The sequence below is a fragment of the Bombina bombina genome, chromosome 10 (assembly GCF_027579735.1).
Source record: "Bombina bombina isolate aBomBom1 chromosome 10, aBomBom1.pri, whole genome shotgun sequence".
Taxonomy (NCBI): Eukaryota; Metazoa; Chordata; class Amphibia; order Anura; family Bombinatoridae; genus Bombina; species Bombina bombina.
In genome coordinates, this window is record NC_069508.1 from 180,666,368 (window position 1) to 180,688,705 (window position 22,338).

Here is a 22,338-nt window from a genome sequence, read left to right on the forward strand (position 1 = left end):
GTCTATAACAGCTTATGTTGCTGAAATGGTAAATTATGTGACTACAGTTTAATGTGTTTATATAAAAGCAACCCAAAACAAATATTGTGTGATTCTTTCAGAGCATACAATTCCCCCAGATAGGTCTATGGAGCATTACAGGGCAGGAGTGTTGCCATCTAGTTGCTCTTGCAAATGGCTAATATTATTGCAAAACTGCTGCCATATAGTATTCCAGACACGTGCACGCTCCTGAACGTACATTACTTGCTTTTCAATAAAAGATACAAAGAGAGCAAAGATAATTTGATAATAGAATTAGAAAGTTGTTTAAAATTCCACTATGTATCTGAATCATGAAAGACAAGCTTTATTTGTCATGTCCCTTTAAGTAATACTAAATATTTGTATTAAAATGTTGCACAGTGTGGAGCACATAATTCAATTAATAAAAATATCACTGAAGGTGGCTATGGGTATCTTCTTTGGGCTTTATTCATCTATCAGTTTCTGGGGTTCAGAAATATCTATCTATAGATAGATAGATGATAGATAGAAAGATATATATTTATTAGTTGACAGAACTACACTGACTGAAACACATAAAAGTTTATTTAGCTATATATATTATTTGTAAACAAACAAAAAAAGCTCTGTAACACATTTTTTATGTATACTTCTTGACTTATGGCAATATTCTTTAATATAGGGGGATGCCCTCTACATAACTATATATAAACACCATTCCACAGACCTATACTGAAATATTAAAAAACCCTTTTAACAACACATTCCATTGATGAAACTGCGCAGCATTTTACTTTTAATACGGTAACAAAACCAGCAGTTCTTCCTTCCGGAATGAATCTTCCGGCGGTTCCCTTTTCTGTCGCCTAGCAACAACTAATGATTCCAGCGCTTGATTCTGATTGGTGAACAAGAAACACCAATGGAAAATATCACCTATGCATGTTGGACGCCTCCTTTTAGTTTTTGGAGACTTTACTTGTGTGGTGATTGGCTGCGCTGGTGGGGGGCGGGGTTTGAAGCAGTAGGGAGCTGTGTGACAGCGCAGAGCTAACACTTCCTGACAGGGAACAGCATGGAGAAGGCGGAGCAGCTGCGGTGAGTCACTGGGTCACTGTAAGAGGCCAGAGGAGACAGGTTACCTACATCTTATATATACTTAAATAAATACTCCAACTGACCGTAAAGTCAATTCTGTGTGGTCGTGGGTCATTTATTTACGTTTATGGGGTACCAACGTTTTTTTGAAGAAAATAAATGAGTCTAAAGAATCGACAAATTTCACGTAGGAAAACAACAAATTATACAGAAGTTACAGACAACAAATGTTATTTTACAAGTTTTTTACAACATAATTCTTCATACAAATCCTCTTCATTCACTAACCTGTGAATTCTAAAGATATACGGTACATCAGAATTGTTACTATGAGTACAGTGCAGTGCACACAATTACAGGTAAAATATAAGGGAGAAGTGTATCTAAGAGCAGATAAATAAGGGAGCTTGGAAGAGAATGGCCATAGAACTGTGTGTGTATCCCACCACCTACCTCTGGATTACAGATAACTGTGTGTGTATCCCACCACCTACCTCTGATTACAGATAACTGTGTGTGTATCCCACCACCTACCTCTGATTACAGATAACTGTGTGTGTATCCCACCACCTACCTCTGATTACAGATAACTGTGTGTGTATCCCACCACCTACCTCTGATTACAGATAACTGTGTGTGTATCCCACCACCTACCTCTGATTACAGATAACTGTGTGTGTATCCCACCACCTACCTCTGATTACAGATAACTGTGTGTGTATCCCACCACCTACCTCTGATTACAGATAACTGTGTGTGTATCCCACCACCTACCTCTGATTACAGATAACTGTGTGTGTATCCCACCACCTACCTCTGATTACAGATAACTGTGTGTGTATCCCACCACCTACCTCTGATTACAGATAACTGTGTGTGTATCCCACCACCTACCTCTGATTACAGATGCATTCTACAGTGGCAATGACACTCTGCATCGTTGAATATTTATTTTCTTTTTTTTTGTTTTGTCAATGACACACAACACAGTTCTATAAATATGTTTTTATACCTCTGTGATTACCTTCTATATAAGCCTCTGCAGACTGCCCCCTTATCACATCGCTATTTATTTATTCTCTATTGACTTGCATTTTAGACAATTAGTGTTGTCATCCACAACTCCACGGGCGTGAGCACAATGCCATCTATATGGCCCACATGAACTCGCAGTCCCCTGTTGGCAAAAGCTAATAAAAAAAAGCATGTGATAAGAGGCTGTCTTTAGTGGCTTAGAAACAGGCAGACAGTTGGAGGTTTAAATGTTATAAAGGATATTAATATAACAGTGTTGGCTGTGCAAAGCTGGGGAATGGGCAGTAAAGGCGTTATCTATCTTTTTAAACCATAATAATTTTGGTGTATAATGTCCCTTTAATGTGGTTCATGAAAGTGTAAACCATATTTGTCTTCATGTAAGGGCAGTGCCTTTTCTGCCATAGCAAAAAAATGCTGACATTTCACGCTTTTCTCAGCTACTCTAAAAGTTGGATGTGCAGAAGAAAGATATGAGATCAGAAACTAACCCTACAAGTGCAGATGTGCAGTGATGGTCTGTGGTTTTGAATTAAAGGGACATATAATCCAAAATTACTGTTTTATGATTTAGTAAGAGTATACAGTAAAAACATTTTTTTTTCTTCTCCAAATTACTTCAGTTAGATCCTTTCCATGAGAGCATACTGAGGTAGGTTCAGGAGTGTGCACGTGTAAATAGGAACTTAAACCTGTATGCTCTATCTAAAATGTGAATGTTTAATGTTGAGATTCATGTCAATTTAACATGAAGGGAAAAAAAGGGTGTAATTTGTATTCATTATGAAATAGAGCGCTCAGTTTAGACTGTTTACGACTGTGCCTGAATATCCATGTGTAAATGTTCTTGCTGTCTTTTGTTAGACCTGAGGGGTTTCCAGAGCTAAAGAACGACACGTTTCTGCGTGCAGCGCGCGGGGAGGAGTGCAGATATGTTCCTGTCTGGTGTATGAGGCAGGCAGGCAGGTATCTTCCAGGTAGGTGAACTGTGGATCAATTTTCCAAATGTCTTTGTGGTCTTCTTAAAAAAAAAAGGGCATATGTGACCAAAGGGAGCTTAGTGAAATTGAACCTTTTAGCTGCGGAAGAGACCTTAAAAGAAATACATATTAGGCAACCAAGGGGTTAAAAGAGCAATTCAACTCAAAATGTAAGTTTACAAAAATATTTATGTGTAGTAAAAACCTTTAGTAATGTGCTTTCATTATTTATTTTGCCAGTCGTCCTTTCTTTTTTTCCCACTTCCACAGAGAGGCAGGATTTAAAAACTGACCCTGCAACATTCTACAAAGTGATTGCGTGATCTATATAGATACATCTTTATCTGCCCCTAATTTGACCGCAGTAAAGATGAGATAAAAATACGCAAGAGGCTTTTCAAGGGCTTTGTCCATAGATTGCAGATTAATGTAAATGGTACTAATATAATGGCAGTTGTAATTATTCTAAAATGTTTATGTTGTATACAGATTTTGTCCAATGCAGATATATAAATTGGTGTAACTTTAAAAGGAGGTGAAACTCAATTTTTTTTTCTTCATGATTTGGAAAAGGCATGAAATTTTAAACAACTTTCTAATTTACTTCTATAATGTAATTTGCTTCATTCTCTTGATATCTTTTGCTGAAAGCATATCTAGATAGGCTCAAGTAGCTGCTGATTGGTGGCTGCACATGCCTCGTGTGATTGACTCCTCCATGTTCATTGCTGTTTCTTCAACAAAGGATATCTAAAGAATGAAGTAAATTACATAACAGAAGTAAATTGGAATGTTGTTTTAAAATTGTATTCTCTACCTGAATCCATGAAATAATTTTTTTGGGTTTAATGTCCCTTTAAGGATTTTCACTAGCCGTTTGGTCATTAAAAATAATGTAGACATAATTTAAAATGACATAAAAGTGTAAAAAGAATATGTCTAATATTGCAATTTGCATATTATGTGTTTAACCCCTGGTTCATGTCTATATTACTGTTCCAGTACTTAACCTCTTTATATCCAAGCAATAATGTATAATACACAGATCAGCATTTTCTTATTTTAGTTGTGTCTCTTTAAAGTGAAAGTAAAGTTTCCTCTGTTGCTCACCGTTATAACATATTATGTATTAAATGAATAGGACTTTCATTCATCAAATTTTTATAACTTGTTTGCAAATCAAGTTTTTCCTGAAATAAATACTGAATTTTATTGCCGATAAATGCAACCCAATTTTTTGGCTGCATATTGCTTCCTGGTCACGTTCTTATTTGGGCCAACTGAAATACTGGCCTTTAGGCGGCCGTGAAGCGACATCATCGGTCTCTTGTGGCATCTGCGCATGCGGTAAACTCAACTATCTACTTTTTTCTTCAATGCGCGTGCCCTTTACGCGCATGCCCAGACATTCGGGACGGACTGAGAATAAACTGAAGCAGCTTGAAAGGTATGAAAACAATGCTGCTTGTCTCTTTTTAAAAACGCATAGTAATGAATGAATACAATATTGTTATTCATTCATTACTATGTTGTGAACGAAATACACGCATGCGCTTTGATCGCCCTGTAGAAGTGAAATCGGCCATATGAATGCGCTTCTCTAATACGTATAGAGCGGGTGGGACCGCTCTATACGCAAACACTGTATAAAAAGTAGGAAGAAGTGGATGGGAGGAGTCAGCAGGATATTTGTATAAAAAGAATATATTAAAAAAAAGGCATAAATCTATACATTTATTAGAAGAAAAAAAAAGCGATTTGCTTATTATACAGTTAGGCAATGCAGTACTTTGTTCAAATGGGACCAAATTTACTTTCACTTTAATTGCAGGCAAAGTAATTTCAGTAATCACTGTGTAGAGAGATATTTACGCATGGCAGATCTATGAAGATTTAACTGCACTCTGTCATATCTTGCAGAATTTCGGGAGACCCGTGCTGGGCAGGACTTCTTTGCTTCTTGTCGTAGTCCTGAGATCTGCTGTGAACTTACCCTACAGGTGATTATGGAATAAAGAGCTGCTAATGCAGGGACCAGACATTGTTAGGTTTTTATATACTAGTTATTTATGTTTAGAATATATAAAATGTGTTTATATGTAACAGGGCAATCATTGGTGTGTGACTCTTAGCAATGATTTTATTCTTTAATTGCCTTTCAAACCCACACAGCAGTGATCTAGTGGTTCACAAGTATAGCCGTGTATGAATATACACATAGATATCCCCAGGTCAGTTTTCACACTTTCTGATCGGTGTCCTAAGCTTCTGCATGGAGTGTGTGTGGCAAACACTTTTAAAGTGAATATAACGTTTAATAAAAAAGTGCCTGGAATCTAAAAATACTCTTAAAAACACGGGCACTTTCATTCATTAAACTTTACAATGAAGCTTCTTTTTTAAAACGCGTACCCTTTGCTTTATGGAAACCAGACAGACAATCCTCCTCCCACTTCTCCTGTTGTAGTTAGCAGATCGATGACAAATCCGGATTCCTTCAATCATTGCATGGCCTTACAAGCTGGATGCCAAAGGGGGCACGCAACGATTGGAGAAACCGGATTCGTCATTGATCTGTTAACTACAACTGGAGCTGCAGATTGAGGATCGCCGGTCTGCTTTCTATAAAGCAAAAGTAAATATTTTATAAAAGAAGCTTCAATGTAAAGTTTAATGAATGGAAGTGCCCCTGTTTTTAGGAGTATTTTTAGATACTGGGCACTTCTTCATTAAACTTTACATTCACTTTAAGGTTCCAGGGCACTTTCTCCTGTTGTCTCTCATAAACTGGCACTAATGAAGCTTTTGAAGGGTTGTTGTTGTTGCCTTGCCAAGCATGTTGTGTGCACAAGCAATTTGCAGCTGTTCCGCCAGCCTCCAGTGTTGGGAGCACATACACAACCTAGAATTAAAACCAACAGGGTTACCTTCCTGGCGCACACACTCAGATTAGCCGCGTAAGATGCTTGGAACATGGCTAAGATGGTAAAGATTGCTGCTACTGATGGTGTACAGAGAAGTATACTGGTGTAGCATGAACAGAACATTTTGGTTTTGGCACCAGGTCACATTTGTAAGCGGTTTAAGCATTTTGATGGTGACGTAGCACTGTGTATTGCAGCCTTGTAGTGATGGATTAGGGGTGTAGTTAAACTGTTAGTGAAAATAAAAACCTTTTACTGGGGAAACAAATGCATCTACAAGATTGCAATTTATATTTATTTGGCAACAGTGGTGGGAAAGGTGAGTGTGCTGCTTGTGGATATTTTATGTTAAAGGCACAATTAGAGCCTGCAGGTAAACACACCAGGTCTGTGATGAGCAACTGCGATTCTCTTACAGTGACCAAGATTTACAAGGACATTATTTTAAAGGGACATTCCAGCCAAAATTGGAATCCACGAGGATGCATTTTACTATTGAACAGAAGCATTTTAGTAATATACAAGTATTGGCAAAAATGCTTCTAATAAAAGTTATAGCTGTTTCAAAAGTGTATTTAAGTATGCAACATGCACCAGCATTTTAAACACCGCACAGCACACAGAGAGCCTATGGTGCTTGTACCATCTTATAAAGACTGAATTTGTTAATTGCTGGCACTCTGGGCAGCCGCAGTATTTAAAGTGCTGGTGCACTGAGAATATCTAGCTATGTTTTACATGCACATGCAGAGAAAAATGTTGACACGAAAACGGTGATAACTTTTACTAGAAGCATTTTTGTCAATACTGTACAAGTATATTGCAAATATGTTTCTGTTCAAATATGTAGTTCATCTATGTGCATTTCAACTTTGACTGGAACGTCCCTTTTAACTCGCAGTGATTCTTGCATTTTTCTCATGTCGATAGTCTGAAGGAAAGAAATGACATCAGATATTTAACAAAGGGCAGTAAGGCAGGTGTATTACAGAGTAGAGGTCAAGATTATTTTTGGAGCAGCTCAGTACAGAACGTTGGTAAATTTACAGAATAAGTTTAATACAGAGATTATTGCGGTAATATAGAGAGAAAATGAAAATGTCGGACCAGCCTTTACTTTGAATTTGGCCTCCGTTTAGCAGCAAACCTCATCTGTAAGCGTCCAGCCTCATAATTTGTTTATTCTTATTTTGTGTGTTTATAGCCGTTGCGGAGGTTTCCTCTGGATGCTGCTATCATTTTTTCTGACATTCTTGTGATTCCACAGGTAAGCACAGACTTTCAGTTTAGCATTTAATAAGTCCCCAGGTGTTACATGTGTATCCTCCTGCAGTGAGAATATATTCCGGCTACTAATAATCACTGTTGTGAATTAATAACAACATTCACTGTGGTATCTAATTGTCATTTATAATTTCCCCTAGGCACTAGGAATGGAGATCCGGATGGAGCCGGGGAGGGGTCCTGTGTTTCCAGAACCTCTGCAGAACCCACAGGACATGGACAAATTAAAGCATGCTGTTGATGTTTCACAGGAGTTGGGTTATGTGTTTCGGGCCATTACATTGACACGTCACAAGTTAGAAGGCAAAGTGCCTCTAATTGGATTCACTGGGGCTCCGGTGAGTATTCCGTACATTTTATATAAATAAGAATGTTTGGATCCACCGTTCGCATTCTGATGCTAATCTTTTATCTTACAGTGGACTCTCATGACCTATATGATTGAGGGTGGTGGCTCTAATACTATGTCCAAAGCAAAGAGGTGGTTATACAAGTACCCATCTGCCAGCCACCAGCTGCTGCAGCAGCTTACAGATATCATTGTGGACTACCTGGTGGGACAAGTCGCAGCAGGTGCACAGGTATGAAAGGATATTAGGATTGGCTTAGTACACAAAGCTCATGAACGTTACCAGCCCTATGTTTGCACTGTAGGCTCTTCAGGTGTTCGAATCTCATGCCGGCTGCCTCGGACCCCAGCAGTTTGAAGACTTCTCTCTCCCGTATCTCAGAGAAATCTCACGCAGGGTGAAGCATAAGCTAAAAGCAGAAGGACTAGAGCAAGTGCCCATGGTAAGTGATAGAGAGGGTGTTTAGTGAGCTCCTGTATCTGTCATCATGCTAAACAAGGCAATTCTCTACAGGCTTATAATGGCACAATAAGGATTTATAGGGACATAAAGAGATTCACATATAGAACAAACAAAACTCTGCCGTACGTCTTCTGGAAAATACCAAAGCCATCACTAACCTCTGAACGGCTCTAGTGCATTGCTCCCGTGTCAGCTCCTGATTGGCCACAGGCAATCACAGCCAATCAAAAGCTAGTAGCTGAGTAAAGCACGGGAGTCACAATCAGAAGGCAGCAGTGACTTTGGTGATCTCCATATGAGACATGGCACAGTTTGGTTAATATAAGTGTGATTTTATTTACATTAAAAAAACTGATAGTTTCATTATATCTGTGGTAGTGTAGGGTGATAGCAGTCAAAAATTAAACTTTTGATTCAGATAGTGTGCAATTTAAAAAAAAAAAAAAAGAAGCAAATTTACTTTATCTTGGTGTCCATTTTTAAACTTGGTTTCTCTCCATGACAGCATACAGAGGTAGGCTCAGGAGCGTTCACGTCTTTAGCACTATATGTATTATATTGCTAAAACTTCTGCCACATAGTTTTCATATACGCGTATGTTCCTGAACCTACCTAGGTATGCTCTCATGGAATGGAGCTACTGTAAGTTTCAACAAAGGTGACCAAGAAAGAAAAAAGGTCCATTTGATAAGACGTCAGACATTTTTATTGTACTCTCTCTCGGTCTGAATCACAAGGTATCAGGTTTTTTTTTCATTCACGTCCCTTTAGCAAGAGGTGTGAGTTATTGGTATTACGTGCAGATTCCACCTGTAGGTGGTGATTTAGCAGGAAATGAAGTGAATCCGGGTTTGCTGCTCTTCAGATGTGATCAGCATTCTCATGAAGTTTGGGCTGTGTATAATATGGGCAGTGTGTGACCTGTTCATCAAGTGGCCTCACGTGTGAGAGGGCGGCATTAACTAAAGCAGAGTGAGCTATTAAAATCAGTTTGTATAAGTAAGAAGGATTAAACACAATGGGCTAGATTTATCAAGCAAGGGCGGACAGTAAATATTCACACCTGTCTGTCCAGCTAGCCACTGGCGGGCAGCAATCCGCTGCTGGAATTTGCCATTGCACGCAAGTGCTATTTTGTGTTCGAGTGAAACACCGCCCCCTTCCCGCGCAAAGCCAATCATTCTCGGCAGGAGCTGTCAAACTCCCCGGTCTGGCGAGACCAGGGAGATTGAAATTCTGCACCTAAGAGGTAGAGAAGAGGGTAGGAAGCAGCGGTCTGATGACCACTGCTTGATAAATACTGACTGCAGGTTCTCTTTGTGAGAACCTGCAGTAGTAGGGGAAGAAGAAGGCTTGATAAATCGAGCCTGGAGTTTATAGCCATATTAATGAGAAAGCAGCAGCCATCAAGTGTGTGATATATCCCATATTATATAACTTGTGCACTACTCTGCTGTTGTAGAAGTTTTTAGGCCCCATTGTGTGTTTCCAGTATGATCTGTCATTTGAGTGAGATATATAAGAAACAAAAATGCATTTCTCAATATTCATCACAAGAGGGCGCTCTACTACACCTGTTTTCTTGCAGATTGTGTTTGCTAAGGACGCACACTATGCGCTGGAGGATCTCTCTCAGTCAGAGTATGAAGTGGTCGGGTTGGACTGGACTATTCGGCCACAGGAGGCAAGGTAAGCTGGATTTAAGGAAATTTAGCAATCTCATAGGTAAACTACAAACCGTAGCTAAGTTTGTATTGCAGATTGTTACTAATTTCTTCACTGTATCCGTGTATTTTTTACATTCCATGTTCGAGCAAATGCAGAGGGGACTCTTGGTGACACTTCATCTATTTCTCTCACATTATATTAGTGTCTGATTATTGGCTCTGCGTTACTTGAACACATAATTCCATATTGGATTCCCCCTACAGATACGGCTTTACATTTCTTTAGAGAGGTGATAGATCCTGCATGATCTTCTGTACAAATACTATTTAACTCCAGTAGGAACCATTTGCTGATTGAGAGCTTGTTTCTCAGCATGAAAGCAAAATCTTTTCCACTGCGCTCAAATTATTTCAGATGGGCAACTCCTTTTACCTGGGTGAAGTTGGCACCCCATGTTTGTAAAAATTGAATATAAATATACCATTTGTTTGTGCTGATTTGTGCTGCAAAAACTAAAAGTTTGTGCCAGTTTGGTTTAGGAGATATTGCGCATTATTTTTTATGAAACCCCGCCCACTTTGCACCCCATGTTAATTCAATTTTAAAAACAAATATACCATTTTGTTTGTGCCGCAAAAACAAACGTTTGTGCCGGTTCGGTTTCTTAGATAATGGACATTCAAGATTTTTAGATGATGTAACCTCAAGCACCGCCCACTTTGCACCCATGTTATTAAATTTAAAAAACAAACATACCATTAGTTTGTGCTGATTTGTGCCACAAAAAGAAACGTTTGTGTCGCTTTGGTTTAGAAGATACTGCATATTATATGTTATCAATCGCCACTGACTTTACACTTTACATACAACTATATTCATTTGTTCCCTGTTAGTACCGAATTGGTGGATATTGCACATAATATTTTAGTTCATCTGTGTAGTTTTGCCTACTGAGATATTACACATATGTTAGGACATGTATCCTCAGTCTGCACCCAGTAATTGTAAATAAAAATTCACTATTGTGCTGGATAGAGACAATTTGTGGATGTTTTTTAGGAGAAATATAAAAAAACAGTGATTTAACACTGCCCCAGAAAGTTTAATGTAAGATGGTTAACATTGCACCCGAGAGGTTAATGTGGCGATAACAGTGCCAGATTTCTAATGAGGCAGAGTATGCATTTTCCTACAGGTGCCCTCCATAGAGGGGCGCTGTGCCTGTGCCTAATTGCTGGTGTTCTGTCAACTAATTCGACAGAACACAGGCAACAACAAGGAAGGGTCACTTTATACAGAACTCCTGTTCAGACCGCACATCCTTTTCCATGACCGGCGGCTTCCGTAGGGGCAGAGAAAGACCTCAGTGTAGGCTGCCCATTGAAACGCCTCTCCAGCACAGGTAGGCATTTCATTGGGCAGCCTATGCCGGGTTCCTTCCCTGCCCCCATGGAAGCCGCCGGTCACAGAAAACAAGGATGAATGCACTCTGTATAGTGCGCTCTGTGCCTACGGGCACCCGAAATGTAAATCCGGCCCTGGGCATTAAGGGATTAATATGTAACATGCCAGTTTATACGGCATACGTGGGGTTATTGAAGCCTAATGGATGTGAAGGAGCCCAAACCATAGCTTAAAGGACCACTCAATAACTGCAAAAAGCAAAATCAAAATATTAGAACCTGTGCATAGTACAGGAAAGTAGAAAATGGAAAGTGTTGATAAAAATGACTTAAAGGGACATTATACACTATTTATATAGCCCATAAAGTTTTTTTTGTTTTTTTTAAATGTATAGTTTTGCTTATTTTTAAAAAACATTGCTCTGATTTTCAGACTCCTAACCAAGCCCCAAAGTTTTATGAGAATACCGTCAGCTACCTTCTCCAGCTTGCTCCTGTTTGTGTAAAGGGTCTTTTCATATGCAAAAGAAGGGGGAGGGGGGAGTGTCTTATTTGCCACTTGCAGTGGGCTTTCCAGCTACCTTTTCAACAGAGCTAAACTGGAAGCTTCTAAGTAAGTTTTTAAACAGTTTTATACTGGATTTTATATCAGTATCTGTGCATCCTATTCTTTATAGTAGTGTCTATTGCATGCAGTTATATGAAAATGAGTGTATACTGTCCCTTTAATTTGCCCCGCATTCTACTATTGTGCCACAGCAATACTGCCCCTGTCCTGAAGAGGCGGTTCCTCATCGTGATGGACAAGCTTTTGCAGCCAATCGGATAAGCGTTAATTAGCATTATTTTTCTTATTGTTCGTGCACGCTCACTTGCGTCTACTTCCATGCACACTTTAATCCCCCACAAGCACACAAGCTCAATAACGGCAACTAGTTCTACATAAAAGGAAACGGCTCCACTGTACAGGCATTAAAGCCAGAGCTGTTCCCTTTCATGATAGTCACTTGCATCTCCGTTAGCAGTAACTATGACACTTATAGTGCGATTAGTTTTTTGGAATGCTTGCAAGTCACTCTTGCTTGATATATTTTATTACACGTTATCAGTGTGTGTATAACTAATATATTTAGTTTTTTATGCAAATAAAAAAAACCCAGCAATATTATATCACACTTTTTATATTTATTATCGTATCGATCACACTCCAGCTTCACCAGCAGCTTGACCCAGAGCTGTCAGTCAGTATTCCGGCACGCAGGCGCTTTTCTGACTATGTAGGCAGTGTACAATCTTTTTATGTGCACTGTTCCACCGCAGAAGCGCAGTCCCGTTTTACAGGTGACATCATTTGGGCTTGTGTAGTGGAGGAAAACTGCATATATATACGTACAGTATATGCAGTTTTCATTTGCAAACATCACCCACGTGACCCGGGAGGAAGAGGAAAACATAAAAAAATTCAAAACAATCGTTCTCTAAGATTATGTGGATTTTACACAGGTACTTCTCAAAAGTTTTATAACTTTGTGCACACGTGTGTGGTGATTGGTCATTTAAGTAATGTAACTGCAAAGTAAATAAGTCGAAACTAACTACTTAATTGAAAAAGGAAGTTTTCAATTAAATTGCAGTATAGCCCTCTTCAATCCCATTAGGCCTAATAAACCTCCTTTAGCCACTTTACCTCTTTGTTGCCATGTTTATCGCCTGTAATTTCATGTTAACCACAGACAGCCCAATATTAACAAGCGCTTAAAAGCATTCCAGCAAGTTTTCTTATATAAGTTACTACTTTTTTAGTCGCTTTTTTAAAAACATTTAGGGGGAGATTACATTCCTAGCAACGGGAAAAAGAACCCAGTTTTCTACGCAGCGCAGCAGTGTAGTTACGCAGCACAACAGTCTAGTATAAAGCGTAACTAGACTGTTGCGCTGCGTAACCACTACTGCGCTGCATAGAAAACTGTCGCCAGGGATGTAATCTTCCCCATATGTTTTTTTTAAATATTTTTTTCTGGTGTGTAAGTTACATCTGTTCTTTTGTGTACCCAAAAGTTTTATAATTCAAACCATCAAGCATGTAGTTGCTTAAGCTCTATTCGTGCCTTTCCCAGAGTACAGTATGCAGTGCTCAGTACAGGGGCGGAGCATTACATCAAGGAAACCTGGGCTGACTAAAGATGCGGATCCAGGGGAGCAATAGGGCAATTACCACCGACAGCCATCTTGGTAATGGGTGCCTGATGTAATGTGCATGTACACATGTGTATAAGGTCAGGCGCCCATTACCAAAATGGTAGCCAGTAGTACTTTCACTGACGTCGGCCATTTTGATTATGGGCACCGTGTCAGTAGGGAAACATAGTGCCCCCCCCCCCCGACACATCACTTTGGGACCGCCCCTGGCTGAGAATAGGACAAATCTAAATATTCTTGCTATTATAATATTATGAATATGTTTTTATAACAAATTGCTCTGGCAAGCCAAATGTGTTTGCATATATTTCACTCTTTTTTCTCCCCTGCTCCCATCTCTATTAGCGCTGCGGAATCTGTTGGTGCTCTACAAATAACCAATAATAATATATATCAGTGATGGTGAACCTTGGTACCCCAGATGTTTCTACAGGCAGCATCTCCCATGATGCTTATACACTCTGCAGTCTAGTTGAGGATCATGGGAAATGTAGTTCTGAAACATCTGGGGTGCCAAGGTTCACAATCACTGCTATATATTTTATCCAGCACACCCATAGATGAAATCTACAACTGGGATTTCTCCCTCCCCTTTATTTTCACTTTATTAAAAGTTTTGTTTTTTGATTTTGTATCAGAAAGAATTATTATGGGCTGTTCAGGAAGTGCTATCTGTGTGAAAGCGAAATGGTTAGTATGTCATAGGGCATTTATTTGGGAACCAATGCCCTGGCTCATGATTTACACCATACCACTACATTTGTTTTTGTGGCACAAATCATCACAAACAAATTGTATATTTGTTTTTAGAATTTAATAACACGAGGTGCAAACTATATGCGCAATATCTCTGAAACCAAACCAGCACAAATATCTGCTTTTGCGGCACAAATCAGCACAAACAAATGGTATAATAATTTTTAAAATGTAATAACATGGGGTGCAAAGTGGGCGGAGTTTGATTAAAAATAATGCGCAATATCTCTGAACCCAAACCGGCACAAACGTTCATTTTTGCACCACAAATCGGCACACATGGTATATTTGTTTTTAAAATGTAATAACATGGGGTGCAAAGTGGGCAGGGTTTCATAAAAAAGTAATGCGCAATATCTCCTAAACCAAACCGGCACTAACGTTAGTTTTTGCAGCACAAACAAATGGTATATTTATATTCAGTTTTTACAAACATGGGGTGCCAACTTCACACAGGTAAACCTTTTACATTACCCCTCTATGTTTGCATTGGATTCATGTTCTTTCTTTTATCTTCTCTAGGGGCTCATTGTTTTATTTTGTCCCTCTCTGCTACTCGTAGCACCTTGTTTTATAATGTACTCAGGGACAGCTGTGTTCAGTCAGTCAGGCCTTATAAGAACCACAGTGCGTATCCCGGATTCAGAACCCCAGTCTAGTTTGGAGTGATCTGTTGCAAAATAAAGTAGTCCAAGGACTGTGATATGCAATAGAAGGGGCCTATATAGCTAATGTTCCAGAGTTAGGGGCCTATATAGCAAATGTTCCAGAGTTAGGGGCCTATATAGCAAATGTTCCAGAGTTAGGGGCCTATATAGCAAATGTCCCAGAGTTAGGGGCCTATATAGCAAATGTCCCAGAGTTAGGGGCCTATATAGTAAATGTCCCAGAGTTAGGGGCCTATATAGTAAATGTCCCAGAGTTAGGGGCCTATATAGCAAATGTCCCAGAGTTAGGGGCCTATATAGTAAATGTCCCAGAGTTAGGGGCCTGTAAAACAAATGTCCCAGAGTTAGGGGCCTATATAGTAAATGTCCCAGAGTTAGGGGCCTATATAGTAAATGTCACAGAGTTAGGGGCCTATATAGCAAATGTCCCAGAGTTAGGGGCCTATATAGCAAATGTCCCAGAGTTAGGGGCCTATATAGCAAATGTCCCAGAGTTAGGGGCCTATATAGCAAATGTCCCAGAGTTAGGGGCCTATATAGCAAATGTCCCAGAGTTAGGGGCCTATATAGCAAATGTCCCAGAGTTAGGGGCCTATATAGCAAATGTCCCAGAGTTAGGGGCCTATATAGCAAATGTCCCAGAGTTAGGGGCCTATATAGCAAATGTCCCAGAGTTAGGGGCCTATATAGTAAATGTCCCAGAGTTAGGGGCCTATATAGCAAATGTCCCAGAGTTAGGGGCCTATATAGTAAATGTCCCAGAGTTAGGGGCCTGTAAAACAAATGTCCCAGAGTTAGGGGCCTGTAAAACAAATGTCCCAGAGTTAGGGGCCTGTAAAACAAATGTCCCAGAGTTAGGGGCCTGTAAAACAAATGTCCCAGAGTTAGGGGCCTATATAGCTAATGTCCCAGAGTTAGGGGCCTATATAGCTAATGTCCCAGAGTTAGGGGCCTATATAGCTAATGTCCCAGAGTTAGGGGCCTATATAGCTAATGTCCCAGAGTTAGGGGCCTATATAGCTAATGTCCCAGAGTTAGGGGCCTATATAGCTAATGTCCCAGAGTTAGGGGCCTATATAGCTAATGTCCCAGAGTTAGGGGCCTATATAGCTAATGTCCCAGAGTTAGGGGCCTATATAGCTAATGTCCCAGAGTTAGGGGCCTATATAGCTAATGTCCCAGAGTTAGGGGCCTATATAGCTAATGTCCCAGAGTTAGGGGCCTATATAGGAAATGTCCCAGAGTTAGGGTTATGAGCAGGCTGTCTGGCTTCCGTACATTTTGAGTAGGATTTAAAAGAACTTGTGAAAGTCATAGCGTTTCATAACTTGTCTCATATCAAATATCAGGGTGGAAAAAAAGCTACCAACGCACGGTAGAAAGTGACCGTATAATGAAGGATACCTGGGTCACAGAGGGACCTTTTTTCTGAACTTCAGTGTTTTAAATGTGCAGTAAAGTGGGTATTACTGTTCTGCAGCTCTATATATTATCTGTGTGCTGATAACAAGCGAGTGTCAGGGTGATTCATCTCATCACTTCTGAGGTGGCTGAGAGGAAAAATAAGCAGTTTCTTCTTATGTGGCTGCAGCCTCGCTTATGCACCTGCTCCACATAGCCGAAAAAGCTGTGAACGCAGCCTAATACATTTAGTTCTAAACATGGGCCAAAAATGATAAGGATGGAATTGGTTTAATACTAATAGTTTGCAAAATGTGCTGTGCTTGGGCTGTAAGTTTAATAGCAGTCACTGAATCCAAAACCGCTAGACAAAAGTACACACATGCTGTGGGTAGGGTTGCCACCTAGCCGGTATTTTAACGACACGACCGGTATTTTTAAGGTTCATGTCAATGTAGCAAATAAATATAGAAAGAAAGCCCCTGTCATACTAGTTATAAACAAACAAGCATTTACAATCAGTCCTATCAGCTTTAGTTTTTGAGTTATGCTGTTAAATTATTTATGCAAATTTGTTAATTAGCACGGCCGGTATTTTCTTCCAAGAAAGGTGGCAACCCTAGCTGTGGGACAGAGAGAGCCTTATTGTATTGCAAATCTGATTACTGTAGGAAATCTATATTGGTCATTCTCATAATAAACCTTTTAGGTTTGTCTTTATGTAAAAGGGACACAAAACTAAACTTTCATCAGTCAGAGCAGCAGTTTTAAACACCTTTACAACTTACTTCCGTTAACAAATTTTGCCCAGTCTTTTTATTTTCACACTTTGACGCACCAAATTCTACTGAGCATATGCTCCACTGTATATGTATTTTGTGATTGGCTAATGGCTGTCACATGATACAGGGGGTAGCAAATATAAGCACATTTTGAAATTTGACAGAAAAAAGTGTACTGCTCATTTGAAATCCAGAGCAAGTGCTATTTCATTGTCTTGTTGTTAAAGGGACAGTCAAGTCCAAAAAAAACTTATTTTTCAAATAGGGCATGTAATTTTAAACAACTTTCCAATTTACTTTTATCAACAATTTTGCTGTGTTCTCTTGGTATTCTAGTTGAAAGCAAACCTAGGAAGGTGCATATGATAATTTCTAAGCCCTTGAAGGCCGCCTCTATTTTATTTACTTTTCACAGCACGGGAGAGCAAGCTCATGTAGGCCATATAGATAGCATTGTGATCACGCCCGTGGCTAATGGCAGACACTGCACTAATTGGCTAAAATGCAAGTCAATAGATAATAACTAAAAGTCATGTGATTAGGGGCGGCCAGAAGATGCTTAGATACAAGTTAGTCACAGAAGTAAAAAGTGTATTAATATAACAGTGTTGGTTTTGCAAAACTGGGGAATGGGTAATAAAGGGATTATCTATCTTTTTAAACAACAAAAATTCTGGTGTTGACTGTCCCTTTAAGTATTTGCTGATTAGGCAAATTTACTGTATTTAGTCGTTCTTTCAGAGTTTTTTTATTGTTTACTTAGGGAGCGAACAGAAAAGCGAGTGACGCTTCAAGGCAATATGGATCCTTGCGCCTTATATGCCAGTAAGGTAAGCTACTTTATGCTATAAATATTCCTGGTCCTCTTATAAAGTGAGGTTGGTTATAATTCACATGTTGTAGCTCTGATGTTGGGTGGGCAACAAATACTGTGAGTTAGATTACCATCCCAGGTGAATGTGACAAAGTCTGACCACAAGGGGATGTGTAGTCTCCTTATCAAAGAGGTTGGTGCTATCCATAATGCCAACAGAGAAAAGGTGCTTATCTCAAAAGCAAAGCCCTGACCCAAGTCCGACCAGTGATATGATTGCTGTGGGTAGCAGCATTTAAGCAGTTTGCCCTATGAATGTGTCCTTATTATCATGTCATTAATGGGATATACTCAGAACTGACTTTACCATAGACATGTTTAAATGAAAGGCGAATATTGCAGCGGGTAGCAGCATTTGAAGCTGGATTTATTTGTGTGAATGTGCAACACGCTAAGATCTGTGCAAATCCAGATCTTTGTGTGTTTTGTATTTTTACACAAATTAAATTTAGTTTTGAAACATGATGAATGCTGCTCCGTGATTCAACATTCTTTTATCTAAATGAATGACAAATGCACGTCTAGGTCACCATATAATATATGTGTGTGTATAAATACATTTCTTGTTATGAAAATTGTGCTTGTTTAACACTCCCTAGAGAGACTGTAGATGAAATTCTGCACTTGCATATGCTGCAAGTTGTCTGACCCAGCTTCATATACTACGTTGTGATTGCTTAGAGCAGTGCACAGACCAATGTACAATTAGCCACCAGAAATGAAGATGATATGTTCAGGTAACTTGCAGCAGTGTACTTAAGTTGTGTAATTTGCTTTCTTTTCTATGACATGGAGAGTCCACAACGTCATTTTAATTACTAGTGGGATATTCAACTCCTGGCCAGCAGGAGGAGGCAAAGAGCACCCCAGCAAAGCTGTTAAGTGTAACTTCCCTTACCCATAATTCCCAGTCATTCTTTTTGCCTCTGTCAATGGAGGTTGTGCAAAGTTGGTGTCTGAAGATATTAATCCTTTTATGGTTACTTTTCCCTGCAATCAAGGATTGGGGTCTAGCTGTGTCGACGTCAATAACTTGAGTAAAAGTAGTGGTGGCTTTTAGCAGTTAAAAGGCGGCGAGGTAGTCTTTGCTTTACTTTTAACACTTTGCTACCCCTTTGTAGAAAGCCAGAGTTGGTTACTCTGTCCTTTCTTGTTCTACAGGTCCCTGTCTGATTTTGTGTTTCTGACACACCTAAGAGGTTGTCCCTGCTGCTGAAGCCCATGGTCCCTGTCAGGATGAAGTTTCTTCTGCCAGACCACGGGCTGCTGATAAAGCTGCTAGTCTGTTGAGTCCCTGGATCCCTTATCCCTCGATCTACGTGAGGGGCAGCTTGATGGCTAAGGGTGGGGGATTTTTGCTATTTTTTTTTTATTTATTTTTTTTAAAATATTTTTATTGAGGATTAGAATATACATACAGACAATCCACTATAACGAATCAAACAGTATAAAATTTACATATAATATATTCCTTAGCATAGAAGAGACATTAGAGCAAGAAGGCACAAATATGTGGACAAGAGAAAAACATAATTTATGCTTACCTGATAAATTCCTTTCTTCTGTAGTGTGATCAGTCCACGGGTCATCATTACTTGTGGGATATTAACTGCTCCCCTACAGGAAGTGCAAGAGGATTCACCCAGCAGAGTTGCTATATAGCTCCTCCCCTCTACGTCACCTCCAGTCATTCGACCAAGGACCAACGAGAAAGGAGAAGCCAAGGGTGTAGTGGTGACTGGAGTATAATTTAAAAAATATTTACCTGCCTTAAAAAACAGGGCGGGCCGTGGACTGATCACACTACAGAAGAAAGGAATTTATCAGGTAAGCATAAATTATGTTTTCTTCTGTTAAGTGTGATCAGTCCACGGGTCATCATTACTTGTGGGATACCAATACCAAAGCAAAAGTACACGGATGACGGGAGGGATAGGCAGGCTCTTTATACAGAAGGAACCACTGCCTGAAGAACCTTTCTCCCAAAAATAGCCTCCGAGGAAGCAAAAGTGTCAAATTTGTAAAATTTGGAAAAAGTATGAAGCGAAGACCAAGTTGCAGCCTTGCAAATCTGTTCAACAGAGGCCTCATTCTTAAAGGCCCAAGTGGAAGCCACAGCTCTAGTGGAATGAGCTGTAATTCTTTCAGGAGGCTGCTGTCCAGCAGTCTCATAAGCTAAACGAATTATGCTACGAAGCCAAAAAGAGAGAGAGGTAGCAGAAGCTTTTTGACCTCTCCTCTGACCAGAGTAAACGACAAACAGGGAAGACGTTTGTCGAAAATCTTTAGTTGCCTGTAAATAAAATTTAAGGGCACGAACTACATCCAGATTGTGCAAAAGACGTTCCTTCCTCGAAGAAGGATTTGGGCACAAGGATGGAACAACAATCTCCTGATTGATATTCCTGTTAGTGACTACCTTAGGTAAGAACCCAGGCTTAGTACGCAGAACTACCTTATCCGAGTGAAAAATCAAATAAGGAGAATCACAATGTAAGGCTGATAACTCAGAGACTCTTCGAGCCGAGGAAATAGCCATTAAAAATAGAACTTTCCAAGATAACAACTTTATATCAATGGAATGAAGGGGTTCAAACGGAACACCCTGTAAAACGTTAAGAACAAGGTTTAAACTCCATGGTGGAGCCACAGCTTTAAACACAGGTTTAATCCTGGCCAAAGCCTGACAAAAAGCCTGAACGTCTGGAACTTCTGACAGACGCTTGTGTAACAGAATGGACAGAGCTGAGATCTGTCCCTTTAAGGAACTAGCGGATAACCCCTTTTCTAAACCTTCTTGTAGAAAAGACAATATCCTAGGAATCCTAACCTTACTCCAAGAGTAACCTTTGGATTCGCACCAATATAGGTATTTACGCCATATTTTATGGTAAATCTTTCTGGTGACAGGCTTCCTAGCCTGTATTAAGGTATCAATAACTGACTCAGAAAAACCACGCTTTGATAAGATCAAGCGTTCAATTTCCAAGCAGTCAGCTTCAGAGAAGTTAGATTTTGATGTTTGAAAGGACCCTGAATCAGAAGGTCCTGTTTCAGAGGTAACGACCAAGGTGGACAGAATGACATGTCCACCAGATCTGTATACCAAGTCCTGCGTGGCCATGCAGGCGCTATTAGAATCACTGATGCTTTCTCCTGTTTGATTCTGGCAATCAATCGAGGAAGCATCGGGAAAGGTGGAAACACATAAGCCATCCTGAAGGTCCATGGTGCTGTCAAGGCATCTATCAGGACCGCTCCGGATCCCTGGATCTGGACCCGTAGCGCGGAAGCTTGGCGTTCTGTCGAGACGCCATGAGATCTATCTCTGGTTTGCCCCAACGTGGAAGTATTTGGGCAAAGACCTCTGGATGAAGTTCCCACTCCCCCGGATGAAAAGTCTGACGACTTAAGAAATCCGCCTCCCAGTTCTCCACTCCCGGGATGTGGATTGCAGACAGGTGGCAAGAGTGAGACTCTGCCCAGCGAATTATCTTCGATACTTCCATCATTGCTAGGGAGCTTCTTGTCCCTCCCTGATGGTTGATATAAGCTACAGTCGTGATGTTGTCCGACTGGAACCTGATGAACCCCCGAGTTGCTAACTGGGGCCAAGCCAGAAGAGCATTGAGGACTGCTCTCAATTCCAGAATGTTTATTGGAAGAAGACTCTCCTCCTGATTCCATAGTCCCTGAGCCTTCAGAGAATTCCAGACAGCGCCCCAACCTAGTAGGCTGGCGTCTGTTGTTACAATTGACCAGTCTGGCCTGCTGAATGGCATTCCCCTGGACAGATGTGGCCGATAAAGCCACCATAGAAGAGAATTTCTGGTCTCTTGAATGGAATGAAGGACACGGCATGCATTTTGAAGTTTTGTTAACCTGTCCTCTGTCAGATTCTGTAGAAATGAAGATTTACCTATCAGAGTCCCCAGGAAGGGAACTCTTGTGAGTGGAAAGAGAGAACTTTTCTCTTCGTTCACTTTCCATCCATGCGACCTTAGAAATGCCAGTACTATCTCTGTATGAGATTTGGCAGTTTGAAAGCTTGAAGCTTGTATCAGTATGTCGTCTAAGTACGGAGCTACTGAAATTCCTCGCGGTCTTAGTACCGCCAGAAGAGTGCCCAGAACCTTTGTGAAGATTCTTGGAGCCGTAGCCAGTCCGAATGGAAGAGCTACAAACTGGTAATGCCTGTCTAAAAAGGCAAACCTTAGATACCGGTAATGACTTCTGTGAATCGGTATGTGAAGGTAAGCATCCTTTAAATCCACTGTGGTCAAGTACTGACCCTCTTGGATCATGGGCAAAATTGTTCGAATAGTTTCCATCTTGAACGATGGAACTCTTAGGAATTTGTTTAGGATCTTTAAATCCAAGATTGGCCTGAAGGTTCCCTCTTTTTGGGAACTACAAACAGATTTGAGTAAAACCCTTGTCCTTGTTCC

General features: G+C 40.1%; 1 protein-coding gene across 1 annotated transcript in view; it reads left to right on the plus strand.

Moving 5' to 3' along the window:
* The first annotated feature begins 1,076 nt into the window (after positions 1-1,076).
* Positions 1,077-22,338, plus strand: part of UROD (uroporphyrinogen decarboxylase) — a 30,883-nt gene continuing 9,621 nt past the window's right edge. The window contains exons 1-9 of the mRNA XM_053693561.1: positions 1,077-1,104; positions 3,004-3,116; positions 5,040-5,119; positions 7,248-7,310; positions 7,468-7,665; positions 7,747-7,908; positions 7,982-8,119; positions 9,728-9,828; positions 17,780-17,846. Coding sequence (XP_053549536.1) covers positions 1,082-1,104; positions 3,004-3,116; positions 5,040-5,119; positions 7,248-7,310; positions 7,468-7,665; positions 7,747-7,908; positions 7,982-8,119; positions 9,728-9,828; positions 17,780-17,846 — 945 coding nt within the window. The 5' untranslated portion in view covers positions 1,077-1,081. The remainder of the gene's footprint in view (positions 1,105-3,003; positions 3,117-5,039; positions 5,120-7,247; positions 7,311-7,467; positions 7,666-7,746; positions 7,909-7,981; positions 8,120-9,727; positions 9,829-17,779; positions 17,847-22,338) is intronic.